This window comes from Loxodonta africana, chromosome 18 (genome assembly GCF_030014295.1).
Source record: "Loxodonta africana isolate mLoxAfr1 chromosome 18, mLoxAfr1.hap2, whole genome shotgun sequence".
Classification (NCBI taxonomy): Eukaryota; Metazoa; Chordata; class Mammalia; order Proboscidea; family Elephantidae; genus Loxodonta; species Loxodonta africana.
In genome coordinates this window covers 30,663,463-30,679,856 of record NC_087359.1, presented here as the reverse complement: position 1 = coordinate 30,679,856, position 16,394 = coordinate 30,663,463, and the positions used below count along the sequence as shown (strand labels likewise).

The following is a 16,394-nucleotide window of genomic DNA, read 5'->3' as shown; positions in this document are numbered from 1 at the left end:
GGAGGGGCCCAGGGAAGAGGAGAAAGACTGGGAGGGAAGTGGGGACTAAGGAGAGGAAGGAAGGAAGAAGAGAAGGGCCTAAGAGGGCCGAATAACTCAAAGAGGAGAGTTTGTGGGAACACAGTTATGCCAGGCTCACTTTACAATGAGGAAATTGAGGTGCAGAGCAGCTGCCCAAGGTTACAAAGCCTTCCATGGTGGCTGGGTCAGAAGCCCAGGAATCATGCCTCCTGCTCCCCCATTCCCTGTGCAAGTGCTTCTGGAGCTTCCAGGAAGGAGGCAGCACTAGGGCTGGCATATCGGAGGAGGCTTCTGGAAGGAGCTGCCCGCCCCCAAGGGCACCAGGTTCTGTGATCCCACTTCCAAAGTAATTTTCACATCTGACCCTTCCTGCTCTCTATGCTCAATGCCCCAGTCCAGGCTATCCTCCCACCCCCACCCTGGTCTCTAACTCTGATCTGGGATCTGACCCTGTCACACCCTGCTTAGAGTCAACCCCTGGGTGGCTCCCCATTGTCTCCTGCCAAGTCCGCACTCTGAGTGGGGCCTGCCAGGCTGTCTGTGATCAGGGCCCTGCCTGCCTTTGCAGCCAACCCTGGCCACTCCCCATGAGTACCTTTCCTTCTTATCCCAAAGGGTTACTTGAGATGCCCCAAATAAGCTTTTGAAGCCCTAGTACCTGGACATGTGCTTCTTGGTTTGCCAGCCCTGCCTTAAATGGAAGCAGGACTCCCGGGTTCTAGCCCCAGCTATAACCTGTTAAGAAACCCTCAGCACTGGCCCTCTCTGGGCTTCAGTTTCTCCGCCTGTACAATATGTGGGAAGCTTGGGGGAGGTACTCTCTGGGCTCCCTCTCTGTCCCCTCTGGTACCCCTGGAGAGGAGCTGGGGTGCCGGTCCCATTGACAAGGGCTGGTGTTTCTGGACAGGGCTGGTGCTCACCTTTCCAGGTGCCCCAGCCAGGCATGCTGAGCAGGGTGCCCTGTAATCAGTCGAAGTGGGAATCCAGCGTTGTACCTAATCATTAAAAAAAAAATCATTAGGCACTAATTAATTCATTTACTGGTGAAGCACTGCCAGGACTTTGAGGCCTCTCCTTCATGCCCTCCCTCCTGCTGCATCCGATCTTCAAAGGGATGGGAAGCATTTCCAAAAATATCCCTTTTCCCATGATTCTTTGAGAGGAATGACTGCTCAGCTCAGCAATTAAAGACAAGGAGGTCCATCCTCCCTGCCAATGACTCACTGCTTGTCAGGACCTGTTTGCTTTCAAGATCACCTCCTCGCTCCCCTTCAAAGCCTGGTCCCTCTGAATGACCCCAGCATGGGGCGGGGGGACCCAGGCTCCCTGCCCCATATGTGGGATGCCAAGGAGAGCCTAGAGCAAAGGAGGCTGCTCATATAACCTCCATCTGTACCCCCTTTGATAGGGACAATTGACGCGCTCTGAATCTTATGTTTAAAAACAAACAAAAAACCAAACCCATTGCCATTGAGTGGATTCTGACTCCTAGTGACCCTATAGGGCAGAGTAGAACCACCCTGTAGGATTTCCAAGGCTGGAAGCAGACTGCCACACCTTTCTCCCAAAGAGCAGCTGGTTGGTTCGAACTACTAGCCTTTTGGTTAGCAGCAGAACGCTTTAACCACTATCCCACCAGGGCTCCTTACGTAAAGATTACAGCCAAGAAAACCCTGTGGAGAAGTTCTACTCTGTAACACATGGGGTCTCCATGAGTCAGAATCAACTTAATGGGAAGGGATTTTATCTTACAGATAAGGAAACAGAGAGGTTGAGTGACTTGCCCAAAGTCATGTAGCTAGTAAGGAGTGGTGTCAGGATTTGAACCCAGGCTCTCTGGGTCTAGGGACCAAGCTCTTAACCACTACTCTGTGCTGCCTTTCTTAAGGCAAGACCCCACCCCACCCCACCCTGTCTAGCGCCTCTTCCAGCCAGTCTCTGCCTTGAGCTCCTTTTCATGCAGACTTTCTGGAGCAGCCCCTGGTTGCAGTCACTTGCGCCCATGGCGCAGATACAGGATTCCCTGGTTCCACCTCTGCACTCCCTACCATTCTCCCCCCACCCCCAGCCTGTAGCCCACTGCTAGCTTATCCCTCATTTAGCAATTAGGAGAGAATCGGCAGCATTTCTGCCAAAGGGCTCAACTCTGCCCAAGTCTCAAGGCCATGACAGGGAAACTGGGCAGAGCTTTAAAAATCCATTTAGCCTGATTCCCCCGCTGGTATGCTGTGACAGGAGCAGCTTCTTGGCAGAGGGGCCAGGAGCAGTTAACGAGGCCACTGTGTCAGCCTTCCAGGCCCCCTCCCCTCGACCTCCGAGGTCAGTTGGGGCTCCCTGGGGGCGGGGCGCTTCCTTCATCTCCTTATTCCAGTGATGCCTGCGGAGGAGTAGCTCCAGCTGCACAACCAGGGGGACCAGGAGGTGTGCCCCTCCTTTAATAAATGAGTAGGGGGGACAAAGGGCCGAGGGCTGAGGTCACCCACCCAGCACCACCGTAGCTCAGCCAGCCAAGTGCCCCCGTTTCTGACTCCCTGCCCAGTGCTCTGCTGCTGTGTCTCTTCGGGCTGGGAGCAGGGCTCTGACAGCTTCCCCGGCCCTCCTATAGCCTCATGGGGGTATGGATGCATTGCGAGGGTCAGCAGAAGCCACTGAAAGTCCTGCAGCTGGGGAGGGATGCTGTGAAAATGGCTCAGGGCTCAGTTTTTCTTCCAGCCAGAGCCGCCTGGAGCCAGGGCCAGAATTAGCTCAAGGAGACCTGTTCAGACGTACAGATGCTGAGGAGCAGTGTGGGGTAGGGTGGGGTGGGATGACCTTGGCCAGCACAGGAGGAAAGACTCAGAATTTGAAACTCCCTCAGTTCCTTCCCTACCAGATTTTGGGGACCTGCCACCCAAACAGGGGAAAGGACAGAGAGTGAGAGGGACTCTTGGTGCAGCTCTGCTGGAGCCCTGAAGCCAGGGCCCCTCCCATCTCCCTAACAGGTGACAGGTTCTGGGCTGAAGGAGACTCTGCCACTCCCTGGGCCACTACCCTGATCCCACTTGTGCCACATGCCAGGCTGGAAGGCAGTTGTAGCAGATTCCAGGAAAGAGACACCTGCCATGGGAGAGCCACCCTGAGTGACACCCTTAGCACATTCCTGTCAGTTTTTGTCCCAAGAGGCTTCTACCGTGGTTGTTCCCACCACAGTCCCTCCCACATCAGGCCTGCCTTGGGAAAATACCCCCATGGGGACCTTCCCCAACGCCTGCCCTGTGAGCCCCTGTCCACATGAAACCCTGCCATGTAAGACCCGCATAAGGACCGCCCACAGGAAGCCTCTACCATGGATAGTCCCACCATATGAAACCCTGTCATTTAAATTTGCCACTCCAGCTGTCACCACATCCACTCCCTCCGTACCATGCCCAGCCATGTGAGAACTGACTCATGAGAGCTCACCATTCATTTTGGCTGCCATGTGAGACCACCACGTGGGAGGCTTCTCAGAAGAGAGCCCATCAGGTCATCTGCCAAGCCTGTCCATAGACCCATCCTATGGGCATGACTGTGCCAGGCTTGGGTGGGGAAAGCCACAGGCAGGTGCTACTGTAGCCACCATACCCCTGTTGAGGGGCAGCAGGCAGAAAGACGCAGGAGATGGGAGCTGTAGGGAAACCCCTCTCCTGAGCTTCATGCCAGAGCCCATCAACAAGGCAGGCCCCTCTGCTGGCCCAGGATGGATGGCAAGATGGACAGTGGAGGGGACAGACACCTAGGTTGGTCTTCAGGAGAGGAGCCTGTGGCTCACTCTGACTCTCTCTTCTTTGTCCAGACAACGGCTACCGGGAGTGCCTGGCCAATGGCAGCTGGGCCGCCCGCGTGAACTACTCCGAGTGTCAGGAGATTCTCAATGAGGAGGTGAGGCTGAGCAAGCGAAGATGCCTGTATTGCCAGCTGGCTCAGGGGCCCCAGCACTGGCATGAGCTGGGTCCTTGCTCCTTCCTTCCTTCCCCCGTGCTCACTGGGTGGCCGTGTGTGCTGGGCGTGGTACTGAGCTGGGGTCACACAAGATGTAGTCACGGGATTCTCGCCCATTTTTTTACCCCACCTTTCCTGAGAAATACATCGAAGTCCAACCATCGGGTTGTGTCAGAATCAGGGGTGGGGGTGGAGGTAGCCATACAGTTTGACAAAGCCCTTGGAGGTCCTTTTAAAAATTTAAATGTTTTTTTGAGTCAAAACAACGTAGACAATATACAAAATTCAAAAGGTACAGATGGGAATAGAGTGAAAAGTCTCCTTCTTACCCCGGTCACCAGCCACTGGGTTCCCTCCCCAGAGGCCGCCATTTTGCCAGTTTCGTGAGTGTCCTTGTATAGCTATTCTCTGCATATACAAGAAATCATGTGTGAGTATTCTTTTTTGTTTTTACCCGAACGTTGCATATTATGCCCACTGTTTGGCACCATACTTTTTTTCATATAACCATCTATCTTGGAGATTGTTCGATCTCGGTGCATAAAGAGCATCTTTGTTCTTTTTTACATTTTCATAATATCACGTTTCATGGATGTACCATAATTTATTTCACCAATCTTTATTCCTAGTCTTCAGTGACTGCAAACAATGCTGCAGTGAATAATCTTTTTAAGGATGACATTTGGCAGATGCGTGAATATATCTATCTGCCTGTTGTTGCTGCTACCTGCTGCTCCCTATGTCCTCTCCCCTACACCCCACCCACCCTTCAGTGGTTGCTGAGGAAGATGGGGGCCATGAAGCTGGAAGAATGGGTGAGCAGAAAGCAAAAGGCAGAAGGGAGGCCAGCCCCTGGACTGTCCAAGGGCCCGCCCCAGGCTTCTGAGCAGTGGGGCAGAGGACTGGTCCAGGCGGTCCCAAGAATTCCAATGCCTAAAGGATCTGAGTTGGAAGGAACCTTAGAGATCCTCCATCCTGTCTTGAGTTTCCCAGACCTGCTTGGTAGTAAGAATCACCGAGAACATGTGTTCAAATACAGGTTCCAGGACTGCACCCAAGACCCCAAAACCAAGACCCATTGCCATCAAGTCGATTCCGACCCATAGCGACCCTATAAGATAGAGTTTCCAAGGAGCAGCTGGTGGATTTACACTGCTGATCTTTTGGTTAGCAGCCATAGTTCTTAACCACTGCACCACCAAGGCTCCAATGAATCAAGATTGCTAAGGAGGGCCTGGGAATCTGTATGTTTAACAAGTGCCCTGGGGAGCCTTCTGATGGGGCAAAAGTGAGAAACTCTGATCTAGAGCAACCCATTCATTTTACAGCTGGGAAGACTGAGGCCTGGAAAGGAGGAGCAACTGATATAAGGTCACATGGGCAGAGTGAGTCAGAGCCTGGAACTGGGGGCCTCCAAGTCCAGGCCCCCCTTTACCAGGAACCCTGGGAGGCGAGGATAATGGAGGAAGAACAGCTTTCCCCCATCCATAGCACCCCGCCCTGGCTGTGAGCCAATGGGCTCTGCTGGCCCCATCCGGAAGCTGCAAAGATAGGCCAATGCTTAGCCTAAAGCTTCCTGCTGGTGGTGCTTCTGGCAGGGTGGAAGCATTACTCAGGATGTGGGCGAGAGGCTTCCTAGCGTCCCAGATCACCCAGGCCAGAACTATGGGGTTCACCCAAGGCTGGCATGGGTTGACCCAGCTCCCTGAGGACCTGACTTGAGCAAAAGTTCCTAAGTACCAACCCCTCACCACCTCCCCCCTCCCCAGTGAGTCAGCCTGTTAGGTCTTGGGGTTGGGGACGAGATGTGTCCCCTTGAATGGGGGACGGGGAGTGGGAATTCCACATTAGCAACCACAGTTGGGCCAGAGGAGATGGGCTTGGGTAGGGGTGACAAGAAGACCACTCATACTTGACACATAAGAGAGAAGTTGGGAGGAAGGGAAGTAGGATTTGTGCTCAAAAAAGCAGGTTAGTTCTGTCAGCGACTCAAGACCACAGTTGTGCCCAGAGCAGGATGGTAACAGGGGAGGAAGAGCTCGACAAGGAGTCTCAGTCCTCCATGGCTCCCACTATCTGCTTTGATGGGCCTACTGAGCCTGTGGAGCCTGAGGCCAGCGATGTAGCTAAGCCTGGAGGTCTCTCTTCTTCTTGGAAATTGGAGAAACAGGAGACGCCACCTTCGTTCCCAGCCTCCCTCCCTGGATTTGCTCCTCTAACTGTCGGGGAAATTTCTTCATAGTTCACCCTACTCTCTCTCTCCTGCTCTAATTTAAGTCCCCTTTCCTTCTAGGCGACTGTGGGGGGCACAGCAGCTCCTCCTCTCTCACATATACCCTCCAAACACTCAAAAACTATAGGTCAGCTATCTTCATCCTCCCCTTCTGAGACAGAGATCTCTCCCTTCTCCACCAGTTGGGTTAGGGTGAGAAAGAAGACTGGGAGCCTCAGCTTCTCAATGTCCCCCCTCTTTGGCAGTATCATGGCGACAGACGGTTTGGGGCTTGGATTCTGGTTCCGGCACTTACGTGCCGTGTGACATTGGGCAGGTAGCGCAACCTCACTAAATCCCAATACAAACATCTCCTACCTGCTGGATGGGCCACCCTCTGTCTCTCTCACCTGTGACGTCAGGGAAGGTTGTCACGTACACCTGGAGGATGGGGGCATTGATGAGGAGACCGCAGGTAACTCATGCACCCCCTTCCTCTGGTTTCTGACTCAGTGGGACTGCTGCCACTTGCAGTGACCAGATGCCCAGAACCACACCCACCTGGCCCACCTCGGCCTGGCTTTGCCACCCGCTTCTCGGCAGCCTCTGCTGGCACAATTGGATAATGTTAATTTAATTAATGAAAATCCATCCCCTTCTTCCACCCCACAGCCTCGCCAGACCCCTCCCCACCCTCAAGCTCCCTGGTCCCCTCCTGAAACTGCAAAGAGGAAAGTACCCAATTAATTGAGCAGCAGTTTCTCTGCTCACAGGCCTGGGCTATGTCCTAATTAACACCAGCGCCTTGGGGTGCTGCAGATATTGGATTCGCAGAAATGGCTGCATGTGAAATGGGACTTGGCAGACCACCTTGGAGGTCCCAGACCTGGTGAGACCTGCTCGCTGCTGTCACCACCAGGCGACAGGCCCCAAACCAGCGAGCCTAGGTTGTGTGCTGACCCCCAGCCCCCTATACCCTGTCTCCCTCCGCTGTAACCACTCTCCCCAGAAAAGGCCTCTGTTTTCAATCCTGCTTGTCCCTCAGGAAATGCATGCTGGGACAGGGAAAGGAGGGACTTTAAGGCCAGCCAGACCAACCAGGCAGACTAGGGTGTCTGGGGCCAATTATTCAGCCTCTTCAAATGGAAAAACAGGGATGAAAGAACCAGTCTCAGAGGGCAGTTGTGAGGATGAAAAGCAATGGTATCTATACAGTGCCTGGTCCAGCACACAGTAGGTACTCATTAAGTGACTCCTCCCCACCCTGGACCCAACCACATGGGCACAGTCTGGTGGGGGCCCTGCAGAGGCGGCAGATGGCAGTGAAGCCTCCCCCCACACTGCTGATTTGGGCCAACCTGGGCCCTGCAAGGAAGCTGGGGCATCATGCCATTCTGGACTCCGCAGATGTTGTTATTACCCAGAGGCTTCTCAGCGTGGGCTTGTGGAAAATTTAATAAAAGGAAATTAAGTGCCAGCTCCAGACAGGCTGTGATGTGTGCATCTTCTGGAGTTCTGGATTTTAGCATCTGCTACCAGGCTCTCGGAGACCCTCCTCATTTGCATGGGGGCGGCAGCTCCTCTCTCCTTCCTTCCCTGTTCTTCTCCTCCCTTTCCCTCCTGTTCCTTTTCCTTCCCTTCCCTCCTTTCTCTTGTCTCTCTCTCCCTCCATTTACACCTCCCTGGGGCCCAGCCAAGGAGCCCCGCTGGTGCATTGGGTAAATGGTCAGCTGCTAACCGAAAGGTCAACTACTCGAACGCACCAGCTGCTCCATGGCAAAAAGATGGGGCAGTCTGTTTCTGTAAAGATTTTACAGCCTTTGAAACCCTATGGGGCAGTTCTACTCTGTCCTGTAGGATTGCTATGGAACTGACTCGACGGCAGTAGGTTTGGTTTTAGTTTTGGTTTGGGGCCCAAACCTCTGAGACCCTTTCTGGGATAGCTGCTAGGCATCCAGTATCTAAAGTGTACCACTTGCTCTCCAGTAGATGAGTCTGGGAAAATCACTTACTTGCCTGGACCTCAGTTTCCTCATCCAGAAGATGGGTAGAACTGAATTTGATCCCTTAGGACCCAGCTCTGACTCCTGTGGATTCTGTAACTACCACAGAAGGTCCACGGGGGAGCCGGGAGTGCTTCTGTGGCTCTGAAAGGGTAAACAAGGCCTTTGAAAACTCATCCTTTTCTTGACTTACACTTTCCCAGGTTTTATATGTCACCAGCCCCTGGCCCCACCCCACAACGTGGGAAAGGGTAAGGGATGGAAGTGCTAACAGGGACCCCATTTTCAAAGCCAGTTGCTTCCTCCACCTGTTGATCCCTGCTGAGTGCCAGGCCTGGGTTTCCTGGGCCCTGTTCTCTTGGGACCTAGAAAAGGCAGTGATGGAGGCTTTGCTCTAGGGCAGGAGTCTGCAAAGAGCTGGGCACTGGGGGCCACCCAGCCCCCATTTACGACATGGGCATCACCTCGCAGCCTCAGCTGTGCAGGTAAGAGGCAGTCTTGAGGTTGGGTGACCATGGGCAAGTCAACATCCCTCTGGGCCTGTTTTTCTGCAAACTAACTGTTCCAGCTCTTGCCACAGAGTTGCCTTGAGAGTTGAAGAAGAAAACAGAAACGAAAATATCTGTAAATGAGAAAGACTCCATCACTCCTGAGGCTCAAATTTATTGGAAAGAGGAAGACCATGGCATTTTCCAGCCTCCATCAGTGTATTCAATAGACTAGGAAGTAAAATTAGAATATTTGTTACAGTCCTGGGAATGGATCCCGCTCTCTTCCAGCAGACCTTCTGGGCTGGGGGTAGGGAAGGACCTGGGAAGTAAGTTATGGAGCCTAGGGAGATTTCTTTAATGGTTTCTAATCCTGCTGTGGGAATGGCAGCAGCGTCAATGGCAGCCAGAGGGCTTTAGGGGCAACCAAGGAAATGGGTGCTCAACTGGGAAATGGGTAGAGGAAAGCATTCCTAGAGGATTGGCGTCTCTGCGCCTGGTAGGGCTGCATGGTGTCGGACTCAACGGGAACATGGGCAGATGTGGGCGTGGGAGCACATCTGTGAGCCGCGCACAGGCGTGTGAGCATGTGGAGCGGGAAGCCTGTGTGGTGGAGAGACTCAACTCAACCGGTACTTTGACCAAAAACATGGAGTCGTAGACAGAGCCTGACATTCAGAGCCACAGCCTCAAACTGGGCAGCGCCGCTCTAGGGCAGTGCTTGGCGCACAGTAGGGGCTGGGGGCAGGGAATTAAGTATTGCTGGAATTGCCCACTCTGTCTTGGCCACCGATTAGGGGAGCTATCCTAACAGAGCTGTACCATCCAGTGGGTAGAAGGGAGCCTCACAGGACCTCTGTCCCTGTCTCCTGCCTCAGAAGAAGAGCAAGGTGCACTACCACATCGCTGTCATCATCAACTACCTGGGCCACTGCATCTCCCTGGTGGCCCTTCTGGTGGCCTTTGTCCTCTTTCTGCGGCTCAGGTGAGAGGGCCCCGGGCTGCCTCCTCCTGCACCTGGGCCCTTGGGTAGGGTGGAAAAGGAGCTCTGGGGAGGGGTGGCTCTGGGGTGGGACTCCTGGGGAGGGGGAGTCCTGGCCCCTCACCTCAGTGGGAGGGGCTGGTATAGATAGGATTCTTGGGTCTTCTGGATCATCTGGCAGGGTACTTCTGCCCCCGCCCCAGGAATTGCTGGGGTTGGAGGGGTAGGGGGGACAAAGCCCAGGTTTGCCTTGTGCCATCCACACCAGGCAGGCTGTACCCATTTGGGGTGACTGGGAGGGTGGAGCCCCAGGGATGAGGGCTCTATGGAGTGCCCCATTTGGGGTTTTGGACTTGCCTGGGGCCCCAGCACTACTGCCAGGGATGTAGTTGGCAGTGCCAGGTAGGTCCGTGCCAGGAATGAAGAGGGTGGGGGCAGAGCTGAGCATCAAGGCTGGAAGCTGGGACAGAGACTTCCCACCAAAGGGCCCCAGGCTGGACCCCCAGGCTGGGCAGGAGCGGGATTGGCAGGGCCAGCTCAGGACACTCCAAGAGGGACTTCCATGGAGGTTATACCCCTAGGGATAGTGATGGGGAGACAAGCAGGGCTCGCAGCTCCTTTCACTGCTGGACCTCTCTCCAGGGAGCCTAAGTCCCCACTGAAGAGGGAGGAACTCAGTGTAGAGACTTTGAGAACAACTTGTCCCCTCCCTGGGCCTTGAGGGGTGACTCTGATTCCTGCGTGCTGTCCACATGCCAGTGTTCCAAGGTGTGGGGTGGAGCACAGCTGGTCCAAATCCTGATAGACACGTCCCAGCTGGGCATCCTTCGGCAGGTTATTCAATCTCTCTGAGCCTCGGCTTCCTCCTCCATAGCTAGGGAGAATAACGGCCATCTTGCATGGTGTTATAAGGACTGGAGAGAAAATACACAAAACACACTGCACAGTCAGTATTGAATACGTGGCAGCAATGACTATTATTTGATCAGACAGTTGTGGTTCATATGTCTTCAGAGACTACCCAAGCCTTGGTGGGGTTCTGACCTCAATCCTGGAACTACAGGAACAGTAGGGGTACCCAAGAGAACAAGGGGGGACCCCAAAGGGCAAGCAGCCCTTGGTCCGTGCCACCTCTCTGCGTGGCTTGGCCAGTCAGTGCTGCTCTGAGCCTCAGTGTTCTTATCTGCACATCTGGGCTGGAGGGAGGCTGGGGGCCTGCTCCTCACCCTCTCTCCCCTCCCCTGTTCCCGTCACCCACCCGTCCCTGCTGCCCCCAGGAGCATCCGGTGCCTGAGAAACATCATCCACTGGAACCTCATCTCGGCCTTCATCCTACGCAACGCCACGTGGTTCGTGGTCCAGCTCACCATGAGCCCTGAGGTCCATCAGAGCAACGTGGTGTGTCCTGGCTGGGGGAGGTGGGACAGGGCCAAACCCAGCGTCAGAGGAAGGGCCCAGGCAGGCTCACCTTGGCGGAGGAGGGGCTGGGGACAGGCCTTGGGGCCCATAGAGCAGGAGGGGCACTTTGGAGGACTCCCCAGCCTGCTGAGAGGAGGCCCCGGGGTAGGATGCTGCCCCTGCCTCTTGCCCCCTCCCCCTGCCTTGGCTCATCGTTGTCTCTGGTGGGGGTGAGGGTGGTAGGCATGGTGCAGGTTGGTGACAGCTGCCTACAACTACTTCCATGTGACCAACTTCTTCTGGATGTTCGGCGAGGGCTGCTACCTGCACACGGCCATCGTACTCACCTACTCCACCAGCCGGCTACATAAGTGGATGTTCATCTGCATTGGCTGGGGTGAGTGGCCCCACACTGTCCGCTCCTCACCCAGGCCCAGGCCAACCGGCTGTGGCGCTGCCAAACCGTGGCCAGGTCGGGATCCTGGGGTGTGCCCCACAGCCCTTTGCCCCTACTTGGGAGCATCTCGAAGGAGGCATGTTGGGCTGTATTGGTGTCCCCTAGGTCCTCTGTGACAGCCCCGTCTCTCCTCCAGGGGTGCCTTTCCCCATCATCGTGGCCTGGGCCATTGGGAAGCTGTACTACGACAATGAGAAGTAAGTCACCTCCTTGTGCTTCACCGCCCTGTGCTTGACACTCTCTAATGGCCTTGGGCCACGTAACTGTCCCTCTCGGTGCCACGGTTTCTGCATCTGTAAAGAGAGGGGCTGGACTCAATCAGGGGCTCCCTAACAGTACCTGAGGGGTACTGGGCACGTAGGCTCCAGGCCCCTTTACTCTGCCTTAGGTATTGGGCTTTCATGAGAAGCAGAACAGCATAAGGGTTACAGCCTATCTCTGGAGCCAGACTGCCCTGGTTCTGAATCGTGGCTCCATCATTAACTAGCTATGTGACCTTGAGCTGGTTACAGCGGCATGCCTCAGTTTCCTCATCTGTAAAGTGAGCATCCTAATAATAGTGCCTACCTCAAAGGGTTGTTGCGCGGGTAATATGAGTTATTATACACGAATGTATTAAACATTTAGATAGTACCTGGCACATAGTAAACTCTAGATAATGTTGTCTATGAATATAAACACTTAACAAATGATTCTGTGGGTTTAATACAAATTGAAAACCTCCAGATGAGCTCAGAGGCTCCTTCCAGCTCTGGAGTCCTGTGGATGCTGATAAAATGGACTCAGGTGTTCCCATCACCCCTGAAATAAGACTTCTGCTGCAGTCATTTACGACCTTAACTGTACAGCAGACTCACCTGGGAAGCCTTCAAAACTACTGATGCCTGGCCTCCACACACACAGTTGGGTGTAATTGGTCTAGGGTATGGCCTGGGCACTAGGATTTTAAGAAATTGTTCAGGTGATTTCAATGTGCACCTGAGATGGAGAGCCACTGAGAGAAAGGGATAGGAGGTGGGCGTAGATAGTCTTTTGACTGCCAGGGGAGGCACCAGGATCTTCTTTGCCAAAGAAGTGTTCCCAGGAGCCCACTGTTTGGCTGGGGTTCCAGGTGGCCTCCCTCACAGCGCTCACCCCTCCTCCTCCCTTGCAGAGCTGCGGGGAGACAGGGTCTCCACAGCCGAACTGGGAGCAACCAGGAGCCCGGAAAATTATATTCTTTATTTATCTGGTGACTCCTTCCTGACTCAGGCCTGGCTGCTCTCACTTCACTTGCACAGCTGCAGAGTGGGGGCCGGGGTTGAGGGGGACTGCTGAGAGATAAGACTGTAGCGGACTGGGGACCTGGCGGTGCCTGGGGTCCTAGAACAGGAGCCCTGGGCAATAGCTCCTGTTCCTCAGGTGTGCAGATGTGCGTGAGTGCAGGGGAAGGGGGAAGGGTGGAAGATCAAGTTTGGAGAAAGTCCCATGTGTGCGCGCGCCCACACCCGCGCACATGCACGTGCACGTGTGTATATGTCTGTCTAGGAGGGAAAATGATTCAGGGGCCGCAGAAAAAAGTTGGTCCAAGCAGCTTTAAAGCCCCACCTAGTGGTAAAGTAAGCTGGACTACTTCGAGAACGCAGCATCAGGATTGGAGGACGACTCATTAACAACCTGCAATATGCAAATGATACAACCTTGCTTGCTGAACGCAAAAAGGACTTGAGGCACTGACGAAGATCAAAGACAACAGCCTTCAGTTTGGATTACACCTCAACATAAAGAAAACAAAAGTCCTCACAATTGGGCCAATAAGCAACATCATGATAAATGGAGAAAATATCGAAGTTGTCAAGGATTTCATTTTACTTGATTCCACAATCAACGTCCATGGAAGCAGCAGTCAAGAAATCAAAAGACATATTGCATTGGGCAAATCTGCTGCAAAAGACCTTCTTAAAATGTTGAAAAACGAAGATGTCACTTTGAGGACTAAGGTGCACCTGACCCAAGCCATGGTGTTTTCAATCGCCTCACGTGCATGGGAAAGCTGGGCAATGAACAAGGAAGACCAAAGAAGAGTTGATGGCTTTGAATTATGGTGTTGGTGAAGGATATTGAATATACTATGAGCTGCCAAAAGAATGAACAAGTCTGTCTTAGAAGAAGTACAGCCCGACTGCTCCTTGGAAGCGAGGTTGGTGAGGCTTCATCTCACGTACTTTGAACATGTTATGAGGAGGGAACAGTTCCTCGAGGAGGACATCATGCTTGGTAAGGCACAGGGTCAGTGAAAAAGAGGAAGACTCTCAATGAGATGGATTGACACAGTGGCTGCAACAGTGGGTTCAAATATAGCAACAGTTGTGAGGATGGCGCAGGACTGGGCAGTATTTCACTCTGTGGTAGATAAGGTCGCTGAGTCAGAACCGACTCGATGGCACCTAACAACAACGAATAGTGGTAAAGTGCTGGCACTACAGCAGGAGGGACCCAGGTGAGTCCTCAGAACTTGTAGACCAGAGGTTACAACTAGAAACCCCTGAGGCTGCCTGGACCGGGCCCACAGACAGGCTCCATTTGGTCTGAGCTGTGTTTTTTAAAGACTTGAATATGTTGCTAACCTAAAAAATTAGTAAGTTTCACATCGAAATCTCAGTTTTGGGTTTATGGAAGCATCATAAGATCCAGCCCTTGAGGGTCATTCAGCATGTACACCCACCGACCACTTCTGGGCAGGAGGACATGGGTCTTCCGGTTTGCCCTCTCCCTGCCCACTCCCCAGACCTCCCTGGAGCTTACTGGTAGGAAACTCAGGAAAATGCAAAGCAGTTTTGCCTTCCGGTGGGTAGCACCTGTAGAAGTCTTTACCTTGAGCTTGTTGAGGCTGCAATTAGACAGATTCAGGTAGAGATTGCTAAGTGTTGGGTGCCCAGCACTTGACGAGTGCACCAACACTGCTCCTCACCAGCAGGCATGCTGAGCCCAAGCAGGGGCTCAAGGACCCTGAGGGGGAACTGGGGGAAGCAGTGGTGTGTTGGGTCCACACCTGAGGATGAGGACGGTTCACACAACCTGTTCCGAGGCCACTCTGGTCTTTCCCACAACTCCCCTCCCTGCCACAACTTTATCTCTCATAATATAGGATGCTGCCCATTTTGCAGATGGGATAACTGAGGCACAGTAGTGGAATCAGGTGGCTTGGCTGTCTGCCAGGGTTAGAATTGGAGCACCCAGATCCTGGCTTCTGGCCCCAGTCCTGCCCTGGCCCAACCTACCCCCGACCCTTGCCACTAAACTGAACCCAGATGGTCGCCCTTCTCTCACCTCACCTCTGTGGCCTTCTAGGTGCTGGTTTGGCAAAAGGCCTGGGGTGTACACCGACTACATCTACCAGGGCCCCATGATCTTGGTCCTGCTGGTAAGAACCTGGGAAGGGGGGGAAGTGAGGGGCACAGTGGGGAGGGGGAGTCAGTGCCTGCTGTGGACCTGAAACAGCCCTCTGTCTAGAGGTGGGAGCCGCCCAACCAGGGGCCCGGCCTGGACTGTGCAAGTACTATGGCAGGTAGAGGCAGAAGTCTCGGAGAGACAGAGTCCAGACTGGGAAAGCCGAGGCCCGGACCTGCTCCGACCCCAACGTGTTGCTCACATACATGCCCACACCATCCTTACTGGTATGTTCAAATTTCAGATCAATTTTATCTTCCTTTTCAATATCGTCCGCATCCTCATGACCAAACTCCGGGCATCCACCACGTCAGAGACCATTCAGTACAGGTAACAGGTTCCCTCTCTCAAGTTCCCACCCACCCCAGCCTCTGACCCAGGGTCTTCACCCCAGGCCTGGCAATCCCTCCTAAAACCCCAGCTCCCCCAGTCTCAGACCCAGCCCCTCCTGGGTGGGCTATGACTCTCGGCCTCCCATCCCCCACCCCCAGGAAGGCGGTGAAAGCCACTCTGGTGCTGCTCCCCCTCCTGGGCATCACGTACATGCTGTTCTTTGTGAACCCTGGGGAGGACGAGGTCTCCCGGGTTGTCTTCATCTACTTCAACTCCTTCCTAGAGTCCTTCCAGGTACAGCTGCCACCCTTTGCCCTGGCCCAGGCTGCCTCCAGCTCCGGAGGGGCCTCTTGGGTGGGAATTCTCCCAGGCCAAGGCCTGGAGGAGCGGGAGGCTGGGGAGAGGCAGTGGGTGCCGAAGGCAGTGGGTGCCCTCATCCCTTGACGGCCTTCTCCCTCCACCCCAGGGCTTCTTCGTGTCTGTGTTCTACTGTTTCCTCAACAGTGAGGTAAGGACCCCCAGGGCCCAGGGGTGGCCCAGGGTGGTAGGAGGCCCGTCTGCTCTGAAGTCCCTAGGGGGTTACCTCTAGAGGGTCCCTGTCACCTCCCTGATCTGCTCCTGCAGTGACAACCCAATTGTTTGCTCTCACAGGCAGTTGGGGTGGTGGCCAGAAGCAGGGGGTTCAGTCTCATCCATGAGTCTGGAATGGGTTGCGTATTAGGAAGGGCCAAGCCCTGGGGCACTGCATCCATATGGGAACTCTGCTGGCCTGTGTGTGGATTAGAAAAAGGCTCCCTTCCTCAGGACACTGAGAGAATTGTCCTAGCAAATATGCAAATAGACGACGTCAATGGTATCACCAATCCACCTTCTGGGTGGCCCCTGTGCACTGCTCACCTGTGCAGCTGCTCGTGGGGGAGGGGGTCCTGCAGACCTGGCTCAGACGTCCTGCTCTGTCCTGTGCCTACAGGTCCGCTCAGCCATCCGGAAAAGATGGCACCGATGGCAAGACAAGCACTCGATCCGTGCACGGGTGGCTCGTGCCATGTCCATCCCCACCTCCCCCACCCGGGTCAGCTTCCACAGCATCAAGCAGAGTACCGCCCTCTGA

At 54.3% G+C, this 16,394-nt stretch overlaps 1 protein-coding gene across 1 annotated transcript; it reads left to right on the top strand.

The window, feature by feature from the left end:
- Nucleotides 1-10,850: 10,850 nt before the first annotated feature.
- On the top strand, nucleotides 10,851-16,394 carry CRHR1 (corticotropin releasing hormone receptor 1). The gene is made up of 8 exons (XM_023553776.2): nucleotides 10,851-11,064; nucleotides 11,308-11,461; nucleotides 11,658-11,718; nucleotides 14,852-14,924; nucleotides 15,195-15,280; nucleotides 15,442-15,577; nucleotides 15,750-15,791; nucleotides 16,254-16,394. Exons 1-8 carry the CDS (start codon nucleotides 11,035-11,037, stop codon nucleotides 16,392-16,394), a joined length of 723 nt encoding a protein of 240 aa, XP_023409544.2. The 5' UTR covers nucleotides 10,851-11,034.